This window comes from Stegastes partitus, unplaced genomic scaffold, assembly GCF_000690725.1.
Source record: "Stegastes partitus isolate 25-593 unplaced genomic scaffold, Stegastes_partitus-1.0.2 Scaffold1353, whole genome shotgun sequence".
In the NCBI taxonomy this organism is placed as follows: Eukaryota; Metazoa; Chordata; class Actinopteri; family Pomacentridae; genus Stegastes; species Stegastes partitus.
This window is the reverse complement of record NW_007579084.1, coordinates 92,723-117,900: the sequence shown is the minus strand read 5'-3', so window position 1 is coordinate 117,900 and position 25,178 is coordinate 92,723. Positions and strand designations below refer to the sequence as shown.

At 41.2% G+C, this 25,178-nt stretch overlaps 1 protein-coding gene across 1 annotated transcript in view; it reads right to left on the bottom strand.

The window, feature by feature from the left end:
• LOC103369956 (obg-like ATPase 1) overlaps positions 1–25,178 on the bottom strand; it is a 42,476-nt gene that overhangs the window by 2,201 nt on the left and 15,097 nt on the right. Inside the window, exons 5-10 of the mRNA XM_008298823.1 lie at positions 18,954–19,129; positions 15,324–15,404; positions 14,855–14,952; positions 4,484–4,624; positions 3,815–3,911; positions 378–500 (exon numbers count right to left, since the gene is read on the bottom strand). Of these exons, the coding sequence (XP_008297045.1) occupies positions 378–500; positions 3,815–3,911; positions 4,484–4,624; positions 14,855–14,952; positions 15,324–15,404; positions 18,954–19,129 (716 nt within the window). The remainder of the gene's footprint in view (positions 1–377; positions 501–3,814; positions 3,912–4,483; positions 4,625–14,854; positions 14,953–15,323; positions 15,405–18,953; positions 19,130–25,178) is intronic.

The window sequence follows — 25,178 nt, the reverse complement described above, 5'->3', positions numbered from 1 at the left end:
ATCACTGTCACATGCCTACAGTGGCTTGGGGATTTGGCAACAGAGAGCGCTAAGCTAACAGCGCACTCTATAGATCTGATAAATGCCTGGTGAGGTGAAGAAGTGCTTCCTCTGAGCGACTGTGCTGAGCCACGAGCAAGAACTACCATCAGCCAGTTAAGACACATTGTGATAAAGATATGCACAGCTGGAGCAGAATGGCAGTGTTTAGAGCCAGAATCAGTTGGCTTGTCAAGAGTGGTGCTGGAGTGTGTGCAGTAATTTCTTCCCCTGAGTAAAGGTGAAGAGCAGTTTTCAGTAGGAGCTGTGTGGTGACTGTCAGCTCCACTGATCACAGGAGACTTCCCCTCATCTCCTCTGGCACCCTGACTGCTCACCTTGACAGCGTTCTCACTGCCTTCCTCTTTAAAATCCTGGAATTTCATTACTTCCGCCATAATGAAGCCCTTCTCAAAGTCTGTGTGGATCTTCCCCGCAGCCTGCGGAGCCTTAGTTCCTTTCTGTCACAAGGAAGGAAAAGAGAGGACAAATGAATTGTTTTGGAGAAGATGGATTACAGCATGCGAGCGACATGGTGTTTGATAGGGTGATAGCGTTGTGATCACTCTGGGGGTGTTTTCAGTCGGGGGTATTCTTGCTTCAGTCCTGATTTCTGGATAGCTTTCCACTCGGCTGTGCCCTGCTAGGGCAGCCTGGACACCGATAAGGACCCAGCACTGCTATCAATGCCTTCTGATTCCCATTCCGTGGTGGTATTGATTTCTCTCCAAGCAATCTTGCCTCATTGTGGGTCGCTGCTCGGCTCTGTGGTCATGACAGCAAGAAGACCCAGTGTTGCAGTGAGAGGCCAGGGTGGTATAGACCTCACTGCATCAGGCCGCACTATTGTGACACTCCAGAGTTTGGTAATTCAAATTCAATTCGAGACCCTCAGTAATATTTCACCGTGGTAGATGTAGCACAATAAACTGTTTTGGAGTGTAACAATCTGTTTTTGATGTTTTTAAATTGGGTTGAAACACGCAGCAATGTTTTACGTTCAAAACAAACATTAAGTAAAGCTATTTGCGATACCAATTTACAAAGCACACATTTACAGTTTAATAGTTGTATACAATTTTTTTTTTCTTTGCACCTTGAATCCTCTCTAACACTCCGAGACAGAAATGGGGAGCTGATAAAATGTGCAATTTATATGCACTGAAATAATGCTGGGCGGAAATGACAAATGACCCAAATAAGTGACGTGGCTGCTGTGTATCATTATGACTCCTGCCTGTCGACCTGCTCGCTCTCTCTCTGCTCTGCAGCTCCGTGCTCAGAAACTGTTGAGCAGTTTTAATTATGTATATAATCAGGTTGGGGTCAACATATTTCATGCCAAAAGAATGATGCGTATTTAATGACTCTAATACATTACCATCTATTTGCAATCTCATTGACGGAGTGCTTGTGAGTTTAACTACCATTAATCAGCATCAAGGTTTGTCTATCTGGAGAAAAATAGATTAAGGGAGGGATTTTTTTCATATGGCGCATTACAAGAGATCCACATTGTCCTAGTTAAGAGCTATGCAGAGCAGGCTGATAGATAATGGTCACCTCGAGGCTGCCTAATAAAGCATGTTAAAGGACTTAGGAACACGACATTACTGAGTGTAGTTTTTACAATACAAGATGTATTGGCTTAATATAGTTACTCACTGATGCTTACCTGACTAAATGCCCCTCACACACAATCAAGGCTGGCTGTAATCAGTTATGTCGGAGAGGACAAGCATGTTTTTGAGGATGCCTTTGAAGTGTTTTGGGACTTTGCTGTAAATAGCGAGGACATCAGTCATGCTGAGACGAGCCTCAACCTGGTGATGTCATCTGACTAAAATGTAATGTGTTAAAAAAAATAAGACGAGGGGTGAGCTCACTGTCTCCTCTGGCCTGAGAAGTAAAAAAGATTGAACAAAGTTGGTGTTTAGATAGATAGATAGATAGATAGATAGATAGATAGATAGATAGATAGATAGATAGATAGATAGATAGATAGATAGATGTGAGAAATTCATTGCATTTATCCCTACTAAGTATTTTGGGAGGGGGTTTTCCTTATTCTAATTTAGAATCTAATGACAGACAGTGCAACATGCTGTCAACACAGTAAATCTGTGATATTGAGCCACATCAATATATATGACTTCACTTTAAAATATTTGCTGTTCAGACTCGGAGCTCATTTCCTGCCAAGTTGACCTCAGTCATGGCGATCTTTCATACAGCAATTTCCACTGAGTGTCAGAGAAATGAAATAAAATGATCCATATGTTATGAGCAATGAACACTTTTTTCAAGTTGCACAAACTGAGTCCTCACGCAGGGTGTTTCAGCTGGTGCTCAATAACCACTGGTGATCTAAGAACATTAGACGTCATGATGTGAAATGAAGTTTCAGAGAAAATTAGTATCTTAAACAAATAATGTAATAATAATATAATCTTTTCTAATGATCGCTACTGACAATGGATTAATAAATGATACAGTCTGTTGTTTGGCCATTCTCCTTTTTTTTTGCACTGATTTATCAAACTAATAACACTAAAATGCATGCTGGGCTTTAAAAATGCTTTTTATGAAAATAGAAAGATAGCAATTTATGCTCATTTGAAGTCAACAAAAGAAAATTGTCTTGGTAAAGCTAAAACACACACACAACTTCCTGTGCATGTTGTGTAAGTCAACAAATAGCACCAAGTTTAGACAAGATTAAAATTCAGGCAGCATCTACATCAGTGGTCAGAATTGTAACCCATCCATTATTGCCTTCGAATAAACATAATTTATTGCAGCCTATTTAAAGTTTTTGAATTGAACAACATTTGTCACTAAAATGTGAACAGTGAGCAGGCTCACATTCAGGGAACAAAACCATAATGATCTGCTTGGTGACAAGTTTTTTGAATAGATGCCATTGTGGAAAATTGCAGTGCTTTTTTAGAAAATGGGCCTCAATTTTCAAATGGACATGTTATTTTTATGGGATTGAAAGCATTCTGTAATGTAAAAATTAGATTTAAAATTATAATCTGTTGAAATATGCGGTGGGATGAAAGAATGGATACGATTACGTTTGACAAAATCTTTCATTTTTCAAAAGTTTTTCAAAAGTTACTCTGCTGTATTTTAAAATCCCCTATATGTGCCTAAAAATGTAACTCAGTCAAGTACCTTTTTTTTTTTAATACATGCACTGAATACTTCTATCTGCTCAAGAAAAAAAAAAGAAGAAGAAGCACAATACCAACATGCAAAGCCAACATCTGTATTGATGTAAATCCTGCGATCCCATTGCACAAAGCCCTTGGCGGGCTGGGCTCAGTAAACTGAGACACACAGGGAGGAGGAGCCCCCAGCAAGGCCCACAAACAGTCGAATGAAAAGCGACATCAATTTTGGCACAGACAACCTCCGTCACACAGATTAGGCAGGCACAATGCACAGGCTCCTTATCTCCAGCGGCAGGAGGAGGGCAGGCAGATCTGCACAGGATGGAAACATTCTCATGGACGTAATGGGTAAAATCAATTGTTGCCCTCCTCAATCAATGTAGCCCCCACTTTCACTGTTCAGCAGCTCACCAGTAATTGAAGTTATCCTTGGTCTGTAATGACTAGCTAAAGCACAACCATGACAAAGTTGAAAGTGTGCGATATCAGTGAAGGTGCCAGCAGGGTGGAACATGGGATACTGTGTGCGAGTGTGTACGTCTGGTGCACACCCTCACGCTCACATGTATGTGCACAGCAGGGCAGCCGCCTCTTACCCGAATGGTCCATGCACGGACCTCATCTGGTCCGGCAGTGAAGAAGTACTCCAGCTGCAGGGCGGCGTAGCCTGCCTTGATGATCTTGCTCAGAGCACTGGTGGAGAGAAATTTCAGCTTGAATCAAGGGGTCTGAACTGTTTAAGTATTCTTTATTGCCACTGATGCTTAGACAAAGTTCACTTCCGTGGCAAGGCCCCATTCATTCCAATATAAACTCATTAAGTGAATAAGATGGGTCACTTCGTTTCACATAAGACATTCAACTCTCCAATGGTTTCTTTGATTAATTAGAAAGCTTGTAGACTCATTTAACATTTTTAAGAATTCAACCCGATGCCTCGTTCTGTGCCGAGAGAGAGAGAGAGAGAAAGAGAGAGAGAGAGAAAAAAATCTGCTGTCACAATTTTTCTCTCCATAGAGGTTTTCACACAAGAACAATAAACCCAAAATGCCCAAGTTATAATTATACCTACAGATGACAGATGACAGTTAAAAACTTAATTTAGAGGAAAACCCTTTGACTGAGTTGTTCAGTAAGAAGAGGGATCCTTTGCTTTATAATGGTAATTACTCTGCCATTTATTATTCTATCAGCACATGCAATTAAAGGAGTGCATGGAGGACACAGCTGATAATAAAGTGTGGGGAGACTGAATGCTAATTAACCTCTGCGTCTTGTGCTCTGTGCAGTACTTCTGCCTCTCCTCTTCACTGCTGTCCTGTAGCTGGCTCTCCAGGCCGCCGCTGAAGGGGATGACCAAGGCTCCTGGGTCGTGACTGTCCACCCACTCCTTGATTTTCACCAACCTGATGAAAACAGCAGCCACAAAACTCGTTGGAGGACTTGATTAACATGAAAGTATTTGTTATCCGCCGGCGCATGCATATTCATGAGAGCAGCTGAACATATGAGTGTTTTTGCGGGAGGCTGCACTCCGAAGGTGGCGTTTCTTGCACACAGTTTGACTTTCTCTCTGAGGAAGTTCTCGACTAAAAATGCAACTTGACACGAAGTGATGAGAAAGAAGAATGTAGAAAAAAAAACCCTATTATGAAACAAAATCCTAGATAATGAAAAGTATAGAAATGTTAGATGAGAGCTTAAAGTACCCATCATGCAGAATGTCTGTTTGTATGTTGTTGTTTTTTTAAATAGAACATATTTCTTGCACCTGTAGAGAATAAATAAGGTTTTAAGGGCCTCATTATAGATTAAAATGACTTAATAAGAAGGCTACTCAAGCTGATTTATGAAACATAGCCAGCAAAGTGATGTGTTATCATATAAATGTAGTCGAGTAAAAACTATATTTCTCTCTGAGATGTACTGGGATATTTAGAGAAATGGTCCTAAAATGAAATAAGTAAAATTGCCTCTTAACTTCCAGCTAAAGTTCACGACACACTTGAGGCTTTTTGTTGTTTTCCCTCATTTTTTATTACAAAAGACAATTCATTCGCCTGCTGAGAGACCAAATAAAGCTTTACCGTAAAGTCAGGAGGAAGTAGAACAACTAACCACTAAGTGTTTCCTTACCTATAAATGTCACTTTCTTAACTGCCTAAGTTTGTTTTTCTCTCTCTCTCTCTCTCTCTCTCGGTTCCTGTCCAACAGGACACCTGACATTGCAGGACAAAGATATCCTCACACTTAATGGTGACTCTCAGTCAGAACAATACAAGGGAGTTAGGGCAATTATGAGATTAGGCCCACAAGCTCCGAGGCTGGGATTGGACGGATCTCAAAGAACAGCATCACACAAATCCATTTTCACACGGCGGCTTCTAGGCTGGATTGATTCTAAGGGGTCCCTGTCATTATCTGTAATCCTAGTTTCCTGTTTAAAGCCCATAAGAATCAAAGACTGGGAGGAACCCGACCACCTCAATATCACATCTATTCCAATAACAATGTCACCGTTTTATCACCTGCAACACCATATCACTGCTCCTACCTAATGATTATCAATATACAATATATGACAGGCTAACGGGCACAAGAAGAGCACAGTTTTGCTTTGATTGAATGTTTTTCTCACAAGTTAAAATAACACTACAGGGTAAATTTGAAATGCCTCACATGCCACTTTGTCTGTTCAGATGCACATCTATTATGAGCCATAACCTAATATTTCCCTTTCTGTTCACACTATGTATGCAGCGCTGACGTTTGACTGCCACCACAATAAGGTGGTAACCGATGTCTCACCAATAAAGGACAGAAAAATAAAACGCATTTAGTCAAAGCCAAAAACCTGAAAACATAGGAGATGGAGGGCGCTCCAAGAGGGGAAAAAAATCCAATCTGAGATAATAACAGCTGTAGTTTGTCACTTTTAGCAGCACAGCTGTCTATTTGGTGGCACGTTATTTGCATTCCTCAGGTATTGCGTTCTCTACAGGCGGCTGAATAATGATTCACAAATCACTCTCTCCACACCAGTCAAGGGCTGTGATCCTTTGAATAGACCATTGTACCTGAGACTGTAATTGGTGAAGACTTGACAGAGCTGAGCCAAGCCAGCCAAGTAACAAAGAGGCTCTTGGTAGAAGGCTGAGGGATGATTTTAATAATGTGAAGCCGAGACGGAGAACGTGAGCTGCAAATGAGCACGGGGGTCTGTGGGTCCTTGCACTGAGTGACACAGGACCAGACAAACACCTTGCCACAGGAACATGAAACACCCCCTTCCCTCAACTCCAGAAACAAAGCACTGTCAATTAAGAGCTTTGATGCTCCGTCAACATGACTCCCAAAACCAATTCTGTCAACTTCACCGCTGTCTGCAACGCCACTTTGCAATTTGTATTTATGTCCCTTCCAATTATTTGTGTGGAATTTTATATGGATGTGTAAATTTGGAGAAAATGTTTATGTAAAACATGCTGCAGATTTTTTTTGTGTACGTCTTTGTTCTTCTCTTTCAGTCATTCTAAATCATAAAGGGTGTTCATGCAAATCTGTATTTCAAAGGCAGTGTTTTCTGTGCGGCGAGGCCTGTTCACATCCGAGTGGAATACACAGCATCTTGTTTTATTATATGACATAAGAAATATTCCTGATTTTTGTTTTTGTGCAGGTTTACTAATTTCTTATCTGTTTATTACTCGAATCCTTAAAGAAAAAAAAAAAGGTTTTGTAAAATTCAGTAACACAAAATCTAAATAAAAGAAAGAAAAGAAAGCTTCTACGAGTCTAAACTGAAAAGAAATTCAATGACAAAGATTGCATATGTGTGTGAGCGTCTTGTCAGTCTCCCATTATGTCCCAGCACTGAGTGCCATCTCTCACTGCTCGCCTAATAGAAAGATTCAGCACTTTCTGGTCTTGATATCCCTCTCTGAACAAATGATGCCTGAAATTTTTATTCTTTTTATAATGGAATTCCAATGGCCTTTGCTGCAAATCAAGTGGAAATTTTTGCATATCAAGTGGGAAAAATTAAATGTTAACCACGTTTTAATGTGATTAAGGGTGACAGGGACATTATTTCTGCTAATCATTCACCAGCTTGAAGGCTCAAACAAGGCTAAAGAACAAGCCATGTTTGTGCTTTTCCTCCTGCTTTCAAGTTAAAGAGAGAGATATAGTTTTCTACTTTTTGTTTCGCAAACTTTTATCCACCTAAAACACCCTTTTTTTTTTTTTTTTTTTTAATGGTGAAAACAAGTCAATATGAAAGCAACACCATCTGTTTAAAAAAAATAGCTGTCAGGTTATTTGTTCCAAGCTTTAGATTGTGCATCTAATTTAAAGCACAATATATTGCAAAATGACTTGAAAAAAAATGGGGGAGAAAAAAGAAAAACAATTGGACCTTCCACAACAGACTGGCTCTGAATAGAGATGTCCCACAGGGGGCCACCCTCTGGAGCTAGTCTATTTGTCTTTTTGTGTGGGAATCCTGAGGGGGGGATAATTCCTGTGTTTCTGCATGCCTGGGGCTTCCCTGGGCTTTGTCAGAGCTTTGATCTGCTTAAATGGCTCAGGAGGGGAAAACAATGGGAGGTTCTAAAAGTACAGGGGCAGCTACCTGAGACAATGACCTGGGCCTGCGTCTGACGCACACTCATACAGGTTGGCTTCATTATGAGCGCTTAGCCAGTTAAGCCTGTAAAAGACGGGCCACCACCTCCAGTTCGAGGGCTCCTTTCAGATGCAATTGAATGCTGACAGACCTGAAGGGTAATCCGCTACCTGCATCTTCCACGGCTCGATCGCTGACACACCCACAGGTGGAGGAGGAAGCACCTGAACGCGGGCACATCGGCCGAACCGTTCCTTGGCAGCGATCAGCTTGCGGGCCGGGCACAGGCTCATCAAGTAATAGACTCAAAGTCCTGTCTGTGTGTTTGCTGGTCCCAGGGTACAGGGATGAGCAGTCTAGGGGGTGAGGATGCTGCAGAACACAGCGTATACTAAATCCACCCTCCCCTGCCTCCTCCTCCTCCTCTTTCCTTCCTCTGTGAAGGGAGGCAGAAATGAGAGGTATGAGCTCATGGTGGCTTTAGAGGCTGGGAAGTCGGGGGCTCTGTGGGAAGCTTTTCATCCTCCCAGTGGTGAGCTCCTGAGCGACAAGAGTGCAGACGCTCTCTGCTCCCTGTGGCCATAGCCGGATGGAAAGGCATTACACATCAGTCTCTAAGAAGGGAGGAGATCTGACACATACACACACACACACATACATATACACACACATGCTATCTCTAATATTATCAACTTCTTTCAATCTTCAAAGCAATCATGGGCTGGAGGAAACAGAACATGGTGCACGCACAATGGGAGCAGCTTTAATTAAGAGCATCATCTCACATCGTATCTCAAACAAACCTTGAGGGTGTGCTGGTAACAAGCTTTTTTAAAACAACTTTCCTTTCTTTGATAAATACACCCATTAAATCTTGCGACTTTAAATGCTTGCACATGATAGATAAAACCCGTAACAAACCGCCAGTCCCATTTTTGTCTTTAAGATGATCGTTGAGAAGACATTATCAGAGCTATAAACTTGTTTAAAGCTATTTATGGGGGGGGTTAGAGGGGGTGGATTTGAAAAAAGGAAAAGAGAAAAAAAAAAGGAGGGGAAAAAAAGAAAAAGGAGAGGCAAACATCAGAAATTCAAACAGTAACCCAGAGGAGTACATTCTACATCACCCAAAATAATTCTCTATATGGGGTATCCATGCTGTCATTCATAGCAGTTGACTGGGCGAGAGAAAATAAGGGGGCTGGGGTAGAGTGGGGGGAGTCATCAAGATGTGACAATTGTGACAAGAGCAGGCAAAGTGTAGCGCCGAAGAACACCACACGGATTTCTCCATCTCTTCTTTTTTTCCAGGATGACAGCTTAATGTCTACCACATGCAATATTTATTCTCATCGTGTGTCAGACTGTCTAGCTGTCCTAGGGAGTACAAAGAATGCCACTTATTAGAATAAAAGCAGAAGGAAGGTAATCAAGGACATATGTAACATCAGCCAATCATGCCCCCTTCCAATCCGACATCTTTTTTTTTTTCTCTCTCTCTCCCCCCATTCATAACAGTTCAACAATAATCCCGCTAATAAGCGTTCACAAGCTGTATGTGGCAACACTAAATTCATTTATTTGTCTCATTAGAGCGACCGAGGCTGCGGGCTACTCACTGTGGCATGTGTGTTTGGTCTTAACCCTATCACAAAGATAATAAAAAGCAGCTCAACAGAGCCAAAGCTATCAAAATGTATCATTAGACAGACTTGAAACTTACAGACATTTCTTTTTATGTCTGCAAAACGCCAAACTACAGGTTGTACAGGAGAACAATTCCCAGCGTGGATTCAGAAGACAGCTAGCATGTTGTACTGCTGCAGAGGTGTCTAAATGCATTACAAACTGTGGGGGACTCACTCAGCATTCATCAGGACAGAGCCTAATAAAAAGTGACCAATCCTTAATAGTTCTGGAGAGTAAACTGAACAAACACGAGCAGAAAAAGTCAGTCATAAGTTTAGGCTCTGTCTCATTAGTTACAACAAGAGTGCTGTATCTTTACTAGAGAACACATCAAAGACAATGGGGTGACATGTTACATGTCAACAGTGTCCTTTCATTACCTGGACTGGGGACAGTCAATAACCGGGTTAACTGAGCCGACAGGACTTTACATCTGTTTCAGTTTTACTATACAGCCTCTCCTGTTGTTTTCTCTCATTGAAAGCCGGCTGAAGGCATCCATTAGGACTGACAGTGGGCAGTAGGGTACACATCTTACCATGGGAAAGTGTTTGTCAGGATCCCACACTGCACAAGGAGAGAGTGCACGACTGTGCACAAAATAAAAAGGAGTATGTGATCGTATATCTCCCACACGGCTTTGAAAAGTGAGCTCTAACTCCCTAGATAGTAGTTCCTAAAAACTTGGATGGAGCCAGTGGTTTTGCACTCAATAAAGTTTCAGTTGTGTTTATGGGAATTATGGTTTGGAGTAGCTGAAGTGGGTTGCAGTCACTGCTTTCATGGACTGGCTTTCAGCATCATAATAGTCCCCTCCATTCTTAGTTTTGCTTCAGTCTCTAAATCTTGATGGTTACTCAGAAATGGCTGGCTGTTTATCACAATAATAAGGGAAGAAAAGAGAAAAAAAAAAGATGCATGCCTAACGCATTACTTATTCTTCAAAACCAAAAAGTTGAAATATACAAGCCAGTGATGAAGTAGAACAGATGAAGGCTTTCCCTCATATTATGTGAGTGCCACAACTGGCATGCAGCGACTGCTCTCAGGGCTTCCTTTACTTTAATTGTGAAAGCTCCTCCTACAGGCAGACTGGAGTATCAGACTCAGGAGAGACAATCTCCTGCTTCTCTCCTCCTTATTGGGATTTCTTCAAACTTAGTGTTTACACTGTACTGGTCATTAAGGTTAAGACTTTGGTTAATCACTTTTTTTTCATCACCAACAAATCCGAAACAAAGATTTAAACCACTGAATTAGCCCTTAGCTTATTATTTTCTGACCCTCTAACCCTGTCCATGGCCTCTTTCCCTCATACCAATTTAAATATGTAAATCTTAAAACAGGCATTTCCATATATAACCTTTTAAGGAAAAAAGGGCTAAAGAATTTTGTGAAACAGTTAAATGCTGTAATGCATAGTGTTCAAAAGGTAATTGTAGCAGGAATATTTTCACCTGATATTTTAAGTCTTTTGTATAGTTGTGAGTATTTGGTATATTTGAGATGAAATAAACTAAAGTGTGTCTGTTAATTGTATTGAATTACAACAACCAGGGCAACATTGATGTGTTTTTAATTGCTAATTGACAACAAGAGCAATTAAGAGGACTTTTTTTGTGAGTGTGTGTGGATTTGTTGACAAGGAGAAAAACACAAAACATTCAGCTTTATCTTTTAACTGATAATGAGTAAAGTATGTAGAGGTTGAGTCAGTGTCACCTTAACAGAAAACATGGCACTTTGCTGAGATCAAACCAATAACTTGTTAATCAGAAGCCTCCCGATGCGCTGAGGGAAACCACTCGTCCTGAAACATACTGTCTTTTCAACATCATAGTTGTCTGAATTATACCATGACAGGAAAATACAGGAAAATAAATTACATTAAAAAAAAAAAAAAAATGCTGCATTTGTGGCTGGAAAAGCATGATTAAAGAAAGGCTGATGGGAAGAGCAGCTGTGGTATATAACTATTTCATCTGCAGCTTTTCCAGCATAAAGCATAAAAAATACAAAGACAGAAGTGCCTGATGTAACACACATTAAGAAGCAAATAATCAAAGAGAAAGAGTGTTCAATAATTTTTGAAAAAGTGTAATAATAACTCTCTACACGCTACAAAGGAAAGTGCACGTACTTATAGCTATGAATTACATATACACAATTGCATACAGGCAGACAGACAAACAGGCCCAGCCTCCCCCCACACACACACACACTCACACACACACTCACACACACAGTTAATAAAAGCTCCAAGCAATGGTACCCTGCAGTTCCTACACTCACCAGGAGAACCCACACGGCAGAGGCACTCACAGACAGGTCACGCTTGCTGGTTTCCTTAAAGGTCAACTCATCTACTTAAGAGGCACCAATTTACTTTAATGCACATTGTCCAAAAGACGGGGGGAAAAAAAGCAGAAAAAAAAGAAATGACAAGGGAGAAAAACATCACAGCATAGCTGGAATATTCTCAGTTGTGTCTTTTGCCATTACAAAATATGACTGCTCTTAGTTCTCTGAGGAAGATTAAATAAATATCTGATATCAAACCTATTAAAACAAATAAAGACTGATAAAAAAAATGAAAAAAAATGGCGAGGCCACATGCTTGTAGAATAAACAATATCTTCGCTGACAAGAGAAAGACATCAACACTGGGCAGACTGCAGCCACCACATCATCAACAGTGCTCTAATGACCTTCTCTAACACACAAACTACAGTATGTGGCACAGAGAAATAGTCTTCCAGGCAGCTCAGTGACGCCGAGGAAAGAGGAGAAAGCCTCTTGATAGACTCTTGTAGATGCCATTCCCTATCACGCAATGCCTCTCAGTCATAAACACATGACAAATGCAGCCTTAATCATTTTTTACGAGCGGGGATGTGCAGGGGGCAGTGCATGGCTAGAGGGGAGAGGGGAGCGGTGAGCAGCAGGCGGCCCCCTTTGCACAGAGGAGAGGGCTGTGTGGTAAAGTCTCCTCTGGAACATCACTCGGCCAGCGCGCCTTTGATCTCCACACCGCAATTACACCAGCATCCAAATGAGCATGGAGTCGCCTCTGAAACAGACTTCAAACATGCACATGTACGCATTCTCATACACGTACACATACACTGTATAGGATTGGAGCCATGTGCTCCTCTCAACAGTAAATGATGTACTGTCTCCAACAGAGAACCTGGGGATGAAAGGAGGCCTTGCTCCTCGTCTGATCCCTCCATTAATGATGGCTTGCTAAAGCTAATACTGTGTATTCTTGTCTAAACAAGGGCAGCTTGGTATGTGGTTCCCATACTCCAAACAGGATGATCTTGGTTAACAATGGAATGTTTTTGGAGGCTCACAGTGTTTGATGAAACTATTGTAATCGCCCACGTGTGTTAAAGACGGTGGTTCGGTGCAGTCATCATAACTATCTCCATAGCCTGCCATGGAGTGCCTCAATCAATTAACACACATTCATTAAAATTAAAAATCTATTTTGTGGAGCATGGGGGTAAAAATGAACAGCATTAACCTAAATCCAGCTTGACAGCACACACTCCACAAAACACCTCAAATATAAAAAACTACGCCTGAAAAAAACATGCAGGCAACTGAACCTGTGAAATGGCCTGAATGGGTGTCCTGAGAGACACAGATAAAATTGGCTTATTTGCCTCATTCTACGATTTGCCTTCTTTTCCTGCACACATTAAAGCTGAGATTGCAATTTGTCTTGCTGTTTGCTTTGAATAGTCCTTAACCGTATCATCATCTCAACTGTGCCGGTGGAAAAACACAGGAGCATGGCGACAGCCAAATGGCAGTCTGGCGTCTCTGCTGCAGACTAGCTGCCATTAGGGCTGAGAGCAGCATTTATTGTACAATTAGGGCCAGCTAGATCTACCTGTAATCATCTCCATACAGGTGTGAGCCCCTCTCTGGACAAGGGAAGTGACTCATCACTTGTCAAACATCAACACTTTGATGTCGGCATTGTTCATCGCCGAGCCCTCAGGACACCTGAGCACTACTGTTTGCCTGTTTAAAACGCTTCAAGATTTATTGCGTTTCACACCGTTAAAAACACACACACACACACACACACACTCACATACGACATGAAAAAAGAAAAAAAGAAAAAGAAAAAGAAAAACTCTCTTCCTTCTGATGACGGATGTTCCACTTGCCATGAATCATTTGATTTATGAGCTCTTTTCCTCCTCCCTCCATCTGACAGTCATACTTTCGTGTCAGGAACATTTTAACAGTCATAGGTAAACAACTTCCCTTGTAATACAATGCTGCCAAGTAAAGCACTAAAAACAAATTTTGTAAGAACTGACACCACAAGCCTAGAGGGCAATTGGAAAAGTGTGATAACAATCCACAAGTTGGTGTTATTGACAAAACGGCTGTAGTGTGGAAAAGTAGCCCTTTCAGATATAATGGATGTCTAACACCAGCCTTCTAGATCTGCTCTCACTGTGGCCAGATGACAACATTACTATAAAAAAGTGTTTGTGACGGAGCAGAGGATCACAGAGCTGGAAACACAGCAAAGAAGTTTATAGAAGTGCATGAAAGGCCATGTTTAGACAGTTGTGTGCTGTACCTGCAAAGTAAGTTAGAAAAGAAACCTCTCCTGTGTATTAGCATTAAAAAGACAAACATACATGCAACAGCTCGCCGGACTTCGAGGCCGACTCAGCTCGAACTGTGGGAACTTGGTGGCTGTAAAGAGATACTTGTAAAGCGAGAGCAGCAACATGTGACGACAAAACCAAATATTTGGAGCAAAGCAATTTCGGATAATATTTAAGGAGCCTTGTCCTTATGATTTATTGGCCGTCTCCAGATGATATTAATCACTTGTTTGGCTACGAATGTACACACGCTTGTTTTGCTGTCATTTAAAGCACTCACTCTCTTTGATATCATATGGAAATGAGAAATTTTGATGGAAAATGGAGACCATATGCTAGTATGCGCTTAATGAAGTGCAGAGTCTGGAGGCTGGTTGGGGTTTTGCAGAGCTGGATGTTGTGTTAGAGCTTACTTAGTGCCACCTCCAGGCAGATCCTCTCACAAAGATATGACCGTTTCTGTCAGCAGGAGACCACAGTCAGTCTCACACGCAAATGAATACACAGAAGCAAGCACACACTTTTTTTTTCTTCTTCTTCTTGTCTTTTTTTTTTTTTTATAGGCGACTGCAGATTCAAAGTTAGTAGAAATGGATATAAGTCATTACATAAGTAGAAGGAATGATCTGATGATTAGTGAGTGCAATGAATCTGCTCCCGCCCTTCTTTGAAGCACTTACCATTTGTTCTTTCTCCTTATGTAGTCTTTCTCAGAGAGATTAACGAGGTAGATCATTGGTTTGGACGTCAAAAACAAGTATTTGTTCAGCACTTCGATCTGTGGAAAAAAAAGAAGGAGAGAGAATCCACAACTTTCCAAAGTAGCCTTTTGAGGACAACACAGACAGAGACGAGCGAAGCCAAATCAAATTAGGATCTGGTGTATAGGCACTGTGGGGAGCAACTATGAAGCCTCTAAATCAAGATCAACGTGGCCAGATGTCATTAGCTCGTACAAAAGTGATGTCAAAATATAACCAAAAAAGGATTGTGCATAACATTAACTCGTGATTTGCACAAAAGACGTCTTGTTGGAAAAAACAAAAAAAATCAAAAGAGTGGGAAACAGCAGTTGTACTTTTAGGTCAGATGAAAAGATTAGCGAGATAAATCACATGAGTTAATCTGACAGTAACATCAAAAGCTTACCTCCTTGTCGTTCCAATCGTGATAGTAGCGGACGTTTTTCTTTTCATCCACTACCCAGCTCTTTATTTTGCACATAACGTCCTGTTTGGGGTTAAAATAGAATGAACAAGAAGCCATTAAAGGAGATGAAAAAGAATATAAACCCAGCAGGGTATGGGGTAATTATTTCCTAAATGCATGGCATCCTGATGCCAAAATGAACAATGGATTTTGCTCGCATTCAAGCAGGAGTGGCCTGGCTTTGACAGGGATGGCATGCACAAGACCCCCTTCCCTCCTTTAAATCATGACAAAATGCCTTCTGGGGTGTCTCTCTTAGAGTCTCAGCTTTATACATCAATATTCCATCGGGACTGTTTAATGAAAAGGATAGAGAGAGGAGACAAAATTGGAAAGAGCAGGGAACTAATTGGAAGTTGGTTAGTAAGGTGTAAATTATTGGTCCTTCCTCAGGCACTTTGCAGAATGTAGTCATACTGAATAAGCACTAGTGAGGTACAGAGCTAATTATTCTCTGTTTCTTCTGGAGAAAATATTGAGCATTTCCAGCTATGTATGCCACATTCATTACCGAGGTACTTGTGGGTTGAGACCACAGGCAAGACTGGGTCTTGACAGGATCTGGAAGCGGAAAAGGGTGGGAAAATGGGAGGGAGGTAGTTATAAAATTTGTAATAAAGAAATTGAGCCTATTATTGTTGATCCAGCCCCACAGAAATTAGCGGAACACATTCTTTTTGTTCCTGTCAACTTGACCTCCCCCTTCATATAAAAACTCCCCCACCCCCTGCAACACTCCCCCTACCTCCTTTTCCCTCCCCAAACCCTTGCAGCACTTCACAATCATACTCCCTTTTGAAAGAACTGAGGAAAAAATCCTGCCAGAGCCTCAATTACACAATGGCAGAAAAAGCTCCACACACTGACCCCCAGCCAGCTGCATTCACTCTCTGCACATCTCTCTCCACAGGAATTCTAAAGGCCTTTTAGTCAGGCAGCCAGAGTGCAGCCAGCGGGAGAGAGCGCAGGAAGAGCTGCATACACTCCGCCCGCGCCGGCCCAAGTCTTCACAGAGAGATTAATCATCTGTGAAATGGAAACAGCAAACGGCCAGTGACACAGGCTGAACCCGCTCCAGGTTTCCCTCATCAGCTCGCAGCCGCCGTGCAGCGCTCCTCTAACAGGCAGGTGTTAATAAAAGGCATATAGGTCCCACAGGGGTCAAACACATACGCTTGCCACCATGAAGCGCCGCTGGTGGGCCGGTTTCTTATTATTGTTTTGTAAGGATAGGGACTTTGAGGATTCGTATGGACAAAAGCGATGAAACATTGTTCTTGTAAACACAGCACCGGAAAAATGGATTTAAATCTTTACAACAATGCATAAATATGAGCCGTACACTGCTGCATGCACATAAATTTAACGTAAGCTCACGACAAAAATATTAAGTCACATTTTTTTATATTTAAAATTAGTTTTTGCTGTTTTTACAATAATTTATAAATGTCTTTTTTAAAAAATCTTAAACAGCACATCTTCAGCTGTGAGCTCATGGTGCAGCAGTAAATGTATAAAAGCTGCATTCTTCTCCCTAACTGGAATCCCTTTTAGTTTACAATGTCAGTCATGTCATTATGGGTTTTGTCTTGCCCCAGCATCCTGTTTCAGCGGAAAATACATTTTTAAAAAAGCAAAATCTAAATTCTATATATCTTAAATAGTAACAACAATGTACAGCAGGGAGTTTCCATCACTGTCTACATGTTTCTACAACACATCACCTTCATTCCAGGTCTTGATGGGCGCAAACACAAGCAAAAAGCAAATGTATATTATGTGCATTTTTCACTGAGCGAATTCTCAGTTTTGCATCTGTGTGGTTTTTGATAACTGCTCCAAAATTTCTAAATGATTTTAATAACTCTATAAACCAGAAAATACCTTTTTACTTAAAGAACATATATGTATATATGAGAAAGCATGTTTACAAAAATCTCTTGGGACACACAGCTTAATGTAAAATATCCACTAAGCTCGCTCTGTAAATGTGAATGTTGCGTCATCTTGAATCACAACAGATTTCCTAATGTCATAATGGCCGGATGCCTAAATAGTAAAATAAGTTGCCCTGTCATTTCAGTTCCATTAAAGTAATTCTTGAAATCTACTAGGAGCAGGGGGAAAAAAAACGATTTTGCTCATGAAATTTCGAGACCTGTAGCGTTTGCAGACAACTGAGTGCGACAAAGGAAATTAAATACTATTTCAAAGGTCTTTCAAATTATTCAGCAAAGAGGGAAATCTAAGAAAGTAATCACCATCTAAATACTTGACACAATTTCCTTTTTTATTTCACAGCATTCTGGGGCACTGCAAAAGAAAGCACACTGTTTTTTTTTGTTGTTTTTTTTAATAAACTACATTTTTAGACGTGCTCGTGATGTTCTGCATATAGATGATTCTGACATAAACATGTGTATGTGTGCTTACACACAGCTGACATGTCAAACGCTGGGCTCAGCCTGTGAGACAATCACAAAATCCCTCCCATCTAAAAGCTTAGTGGAGGCTTTGATAAGCACCATTCTTTGCCATCTAAAGAGGTCTTCTATAGATTCTCACTTGCCGACGCGTGCACAACCTTTGACAAGTAATGTAGATCATTTTTATTCATTGCCTAAAATTGTTAGCAATTATGTGCGTAAGCGGCCACCTGCCTAGCCTGAATGGCTCCTGTCTGTGGGGCTACAGGGGTGTGGGGAAGTGCTGCTGGCTGGAAGGAGGGGGTTTCGTCTTGGGCGAACCAACCAGTCGCGGGGGCCTCTGCAGCAGGTGAAATAGCCCCTCTCGTTAGCGTAATGAGTGGTCAGAGCCTCTGTGTGTTGGGGCCTGAAATTGGGCACGCCGCTCCAAGTGAAAGGCCAGATCCCCCCCCACCACCACCACCACCTCGCATGATGGCCCATCCTATCCTGCTCCGATGATGGAAGGGCATCATGTGACATTTGCAACCAAATCACCGCTAAAGTTGGCTGCTCAGCCTCATTACCGTAACAATATAACCATCTGAATGTGTGTGAATCCACATACATTTTGATCTGACCTCCAGGATGTGGGCTTTTTTTTTTTTTCCTCTGATCTTACCCGGCATTTTGCCCTGCACCTCCGAGCGCCGAGAAATCCCTCTGTCAAAGAATATTCTAAACATTTACGGTATTCATAGCGAGGTATAGGAATATGTGTCACCCACCGTATGGCCTCGCACAATTTCCCGAGCTGCTGTAGGTGTATAAGCATGAGCAAGAGCTGTGCCATGATTTGAGTATTACTTTAGATGAAAAGAGCTGTGTGGAAACACTTTCATTAGCCCAGTGCTGTGACCCAGGGTCAGCAGCTGAATAAGTAACTCTCTATTAATGATTTCTACAGCAGAAAACCCCTGACCCCTGATCACTTTCAATCTCAAAAAGGGAAAAAAAAAAAAAAAGGGCCAGGGGGAGGGGTGAGACCTATTGGAGGGAGATTAAAAAAACATACTTTTTTTCTCCTTGGCCATGTGTGTGGGAGGGTTATTATTTGTGCCTTGCTGTGAGGGGGAGCAAAGGGCCTGCTGGGACATTGACTCACATATTCTGGTTTGAGTTTCTTGTCACCGCCTCTAATGGCTGTCTTCTCCAGCTTGTCAATAATAGGGCCGATCATCTCCTCATCCTTCAGCCTCAGCTCCTCGTGGATGATCTCCATATCCCTCACTGGGTCCACCGTCCCCTCAACATGGATGATATCCTCATCCTCAAAAGCACCTGCAGCGACAGGACACAAACACACAGGGCGAGCATCAGTAAAGATTTTTTTTAATTTTTTTATTTTTTCACCCCCCCCTCCACACAGCAACAATGCTGCTTTATGTGAACACATATAATACAATCACCAGAATCAGAGTAACAGAATCAATAACATTGACTTTCTGAGATCAAATGTGAAACAGTGATTAGATTCAGCCCAGAAAAAAATCATTAGCTTTTGCAGAGAATATGGGGAAAAATAAACATCCACATGAGAAAGCACAGTGGGAGTCGCAGGGAAGTCATAACAAATACAATGAAATATTCAGGAATATATTTAATCTTTCTTTCCAGCGTGCAAGTGTCAGAACTGTACGAAAACAGCTTAGAGTGTCAAAGTAAGTTCCACCAAAATTGGCTTTAAGTGCAACAAAACAGGCTGTCAATTGCGTGAAGTGGAGAGCATCTGGTCATGCATTTTATACCTCTCTGTCTTAAAACTATTATGTAAAAAGTATGACAAATGCGCAAGTGTGTTTAAGAGAAAATGTCAACATTCATGAATGGAAGAGGACAGTCTTCTCCTAATCATTTGCATCTTAGCTGTGGCTGTGCTGGTGATTAGGTAATGAGGCTCTGAAGCAGACAATTTAGCCACCAGCGGCTCTCAGGACTCCTTCTGATTCTCCAGCAGAGCTCAGGGGTGGGAAGGGGGAGTGGAAGTGGGGGGCAGAGCGACGGGTGTACATCTGTCACATGAGAGTGACAGCCTTTAACGTTAATAGAGGAAACTGCAGTGGACCGGTCTCCTATATGCCTTTCTAACACGCTCTTTAATTCACAGAACCCTGTGTGTACAGTTTGCTCCCTGTTAGTGTTCAAAGTGGCTGCAATGTAAAAACTCCTCCATTTAAAGTCTCGTATTAAAAACGTCACTTGAGTAAAATTACGATTCTACTGCAACTGTGCTTAAAGTATTCACAATTCTGAAAAGCACCCATGACTCTAATATCATTATATATTATTATATTATATAGATTTTTAACACTGATGCAAGTCGTATTTTATTTCTGCTGGCCGAGAAAAATTGGACAATTTGGCTGCCTACTTTAAAAGAGTGCATGAATATTGTGCAAGATACAGGTAGCACCAATTGTACTTGAGTAAAAGTACTTAGTTATGTACCTTTGTGCTTTTTTTTTTTTTTTAGCGCTGGTAAATTTGCATTACACAACATTGTCATAAATCAGTCAACAGCAGCGACTCGTGAAGTCTGACACCGTGGCAGAATGGGAATGCCATCTCATTCAACGAGGAAGTGGATGTCAGGTGAATGATGCCTTGGCTCTAACTACCACAGTGTTGAGGGACACTATGTGTGGAATGCACACGGCAGAGTCACTGAAGGTTATCAATAATCCATATTCACACCTGAGCGTGTGACGATCTGTTGACAGGTGAGGCCCTGCGAGATTTCTCAGCAAGTTCTAACAGTGACACATGGAGAAAATATCGATGATTCATAGCCGTGCGTAGTTACCGTAATGGGCCACGGCATACCTGAAACGCAGGTATGAAGTCATCGCATCGCTGGAGAGGCTGCTGAGGAGAAGTTTGCGAATCAGATCGTGACTGTAGGCCGTCGAGTAGATTTCCATGAAACTTTGTTCAGACGTTCATGTTCCCCAGAGGAACAATCCTGATGCCAACAGTTTGGTGTGAATGAAAGGATCCAATGAAAATGGGCAAAATGGGTTTTTATTTTGTTTTCAATCTAGTTTAGTTATTTTCCACAGTGGTTTATATGTTTTTGTTTCACTTTTCTTAGTTTCAGTGATTTTGATTCTTATTTTTTCCTCATTTTATGGGGATGTACTTGTCAGGGGGTGATTTTAGAAGTTCAGAAGAGGTATTACAACACAAACACAACCTTGAGTGAAGGCAAATGACTCAGTCATGTAGTCATCTTAGTTTCAATAAACATGCACTAATGCTTTCTCATGCTTGTTGTGTTGGCAGTGACTAAAGACTAAAACTAAAGACATCTCCTGTTTGCTAGTTTTTTGTTTTTTTTCAAGTGCACAACATAGTTTAAGTTATTTCTATTTTTAAAGCTTCTGTTTCATCAATTTTTTTATTTATTTATTTATTGCAGCTAATGTTAGTTTTAGTTTAGTTAACTATGCTAACCTTTGTACATACATTTCCATCCCCTGCAGGGTGACTTGTTACAACTAGCTGTGTGGTTATCAGTAACCCTGATAAAGATCAACATGCTGGCATTGTCACTGTGACTATGTTAACATCCTGATGTCAGAATTTCGCTTAAAGCAACATTATGCTGACGAGCAGCCTCACAGAGCTGTTCGTAAAACTCTCGCTCGCTAATAGGAACCGGTTTCCTCTGAGGCCGGCGCTGAGCTGCGCTGTAGGCTTGTATGGGACGCTAATTTGTAAACTGAACCGATAACAAAACCTCTGAATGTTTCCTCCACATGCACAGGATATCATCTTCTACCGAGCTAAGGAGGAATAAATACCTGATTTTCCGTAAACGTAAAGTACACGGCTTTTACAATCCAACAACAAACCAAAAAAATAAATACAAATCCTGCAACTTATTGCTCATGCAAGTCAACAGAAGCTGGAGACTTTTGTGCAAGCTGTCATCCTGTGCGTTGTCCTCATGGTGAAATGAACTTATTCAATTACTCTTTGCCTAATCAGGCTGTTTTGGTTCCTCTCCTCTTGCAGAGGTACTCCACAGTATAAACAGTTCACTTACGCCACACAGAAAGGGGCTAATCAGTGGAATTATTGTTTTGCTGCTCCAATTTACCAGCTCCCTGTTCAGCACTGATTGGAATGAAAATTTGCTATTGTGTCTGCATGAACTCAGAAAATATAATGCAATGTAATCATTTTGTTAGCTGCAGGAATATACATACATTATAAACAATTAGGATGTATAGTTTTGATACACCGCGTTTCAAATGCAAAATACATGCCTCTGTTGTTTAATGTACGACGTATTAATTAGAGCTTAAAGTGGCTTAAAATGGATTTACATGGTTAATAAACAAGGTTGTTGGTATAAATCCTTCCAATGAAATCATAAAAAATGACTACATGTTAGTCTATTTGTTAAAAAAGAAGCACAATCATTTAAGAACACATTTCTGAAGCAGTCAACATTTTTAAACTATTACTACACATCTTAATAAAAAGAGAGATCACAATTTCAAACAGGCTTTCAAAGAGCAGGAGCAGCTGATCACTCACTATTTAGTCATCAACTGACACTCTCTGCTGACTGCCACATATTCCAAAGTAATTTGCTTTAATTAATTTCGCCTAATTTAACATTCACATCTACTTTACCGCCTTCCCATTCAAGGCTTAGAGCTGGACAACAAATGCATGAAGTGAAAGAGTGGAGAGAAATCTAGTGGGGCAATCTCCACAATTAGTCCTTTAACAACTGGGTCGGGTTGGGCCTCTGTGAAGACAGCTCTATGAAACTGCGGCGCCACACAAAGCCGCATGCAAGACAGTAAAAACGCACAAAAAAAAAACGAGGGAAGAGGTCGAAAAGGTCCACCTCCAGGAGTCAGGTCTGTCTCACAATTCATTTTTACTGCATCGTTTCAAACAGTGTATGTTATGAAGACACTATTAACAGGTGCTCCTTTATTGACAGAACAAAAGGGATTAGTCTCCAGAGGGTGAGTGGTGTTCAATGGCCTGATTAGGGATCAGCCTAAGCTCTGCAAAATTACAGCAGCGCTGCAGGCAGGTGTAGCCTGAGAAGATATAACTTGTAGTGACATTTACAAATGAAAGGTGTCTTGAAAGGAAACATAAACAACAAAGGAGGCACATGTTTTTTTTTTTTACATTAACCTCACCGTGCAAAATTTCACTGCAACATAATTAAAAAAATTAGCTCCCTCTTTTCACTTGGTGCAAGTTTAACACCGAAAAACACCAAGCAAGCTGAAGTTAGCTTATATCATTACTTTTCCGTCAGGTACACAGACAAGGCAGTTATCTGAGTCAGGTCTAGATCAATACTGATTGAGCTGCTTCCTCTGATGTTGCTACCTGGGAGGATATGTGGTCAACATAATTCAGTTAAATTACAGTATTCATTGACTTCGAACTTCCTGTGCATGTTTTCACATGCAAGATGGGTAAGAGCACATCTAAAGAACTTGCATTCCTCACGCTGCTTTTAAAATGTTCATGCAAACTCAGTGCCGCAATTCTCCTGGTATTCAGAGCAGTAAAAGCTATTTTATGAGTCTGTCAGGAAAAGCACATTATGGATGTCTTCCCAGCATAAAAACACTGGCAATACACATAAGGGTATTTATGTTCATTCAGGAAATATCTTCTTGACATTCATTTTAGGATACATGAAATTGACAGCAATTTGTAGTACACTGCTTCTGTAACAGAGTTTGTGGAATATTCAGCCTTGTTTCTCTGTCTGTTCTCGATGTCAATTATGGCAAATACATAGGCTGCTAAAAAGCAGTTTGACACCAGAAAGTGGTGGGTTGGAGCCCTTCAGAGATACACTCATGTTTTCTACATGATCCCATCTTTCAAAATAGATCACAGTGAAATCACAGAGCTGGATAGTATGAATATCAGCACCTCACAAGGTGTCTCCAATTCCTATGTAATCTACTGACAGCTGCAATGTCTCAGGCTGAGTTTTAAAGGTGCATCTTTCCACCACGTTTGATATCAGTGACTGACGGGAAAAAAAGATGTATATGTAAGGGCAAGTCGTCCAGACAAGTCGGATGTGTGCAGCTGAAAACCAAAACGCGGTGACGAATCTGCGGTTTTCCTGAGCTGACATCAGACGGAAAACAACTGTATTAATTCCTTTATCATTAGCTTAACCTCTGTCATTCCATTTACTTTGTTAAACCACTGAGCATGAGAGTGCCTTGATTGAAAGGAACTGTCATATGCAGACCACTGTTGTCCCACATCATTCAGAGAACAAACCTTTTTAGATCCCTAACTACTATAGTGCTGCTGATTGCACAGACACCAGCAATTTCCTAACCAACCGCCACCTGAACAATGATGTGTTCAGCTTTCAGGCCCTCCAGCCTTTCAAAGGTGAATCATTTCACAGTTTGGAACGAGATCTCCATAGCAACTCCCTTTTGAAGGGTTTAGAATCACCATCCAATAATTCTATGATCATCGGGCCTTGCCATTCCCAGTGGTTCTTTTCACGGCGGACAGGCAAGGGGGGCACGAGGAGGAAGCAGGAAGATTCTACAGTCTATTTCAGGCAATTCATCTTGCAGGCCCATTAGAATTCAAAATATTGCGACCTTCAATCACCGAGCATGTTATCTGGAGCTGTGGCGATCTCCAGTCAAGATGGGTAGACATTTTTCTCTAATCATCCACGATGAGTGGAGGCTGACAAAAACTCTTCATTCTCGCTGAAGCAAAATGCTCATTTAAATGCTGTGACAGCACCTCAACACAGCCGGAAAACACACAAAAGGAGGATGTTCCCACCGCGGCTAAATGATGGAGATTTTACATTTGGAGTATTGGTTAAAACAACAGCCGACATAAACAAAGAGACGCATGCAGCAGAGGGCAGAATATTTTTCTAACCTATTCATAATGCAATTTCACCACTTTCACCCGAGATAAACAAGAAAAGCAGGTCAGCTGAAACATCTCAGTGTGTATGGACACCTGGATGGGACGCAGTATGGAGCTCAAGTACAGCAAACACACCATCCTAAACAGTGGAACGCTGCTGTGGCTCATTTCAAAGTTAGTGTCTTTTTTTTCTTTTTCTGCTAAGTAGGTCATGTTTTTACTGCCATTTGGTGGTTTGTCTGTCTGCCGGATGATTTTTATAAAACTCGGTGGAGAGGTGGAGCATAAAGGCAAAGAAAGAGCCCCTTAAATGTTGGTGCAGATCTGGTTTGGGCTGCATAGAAGAGCGAACTGCTGGTCTTGGTGGACGCCTGCATATCATTTAATCTTTAGTTATTTGGGTGTCAAATTAAAATGC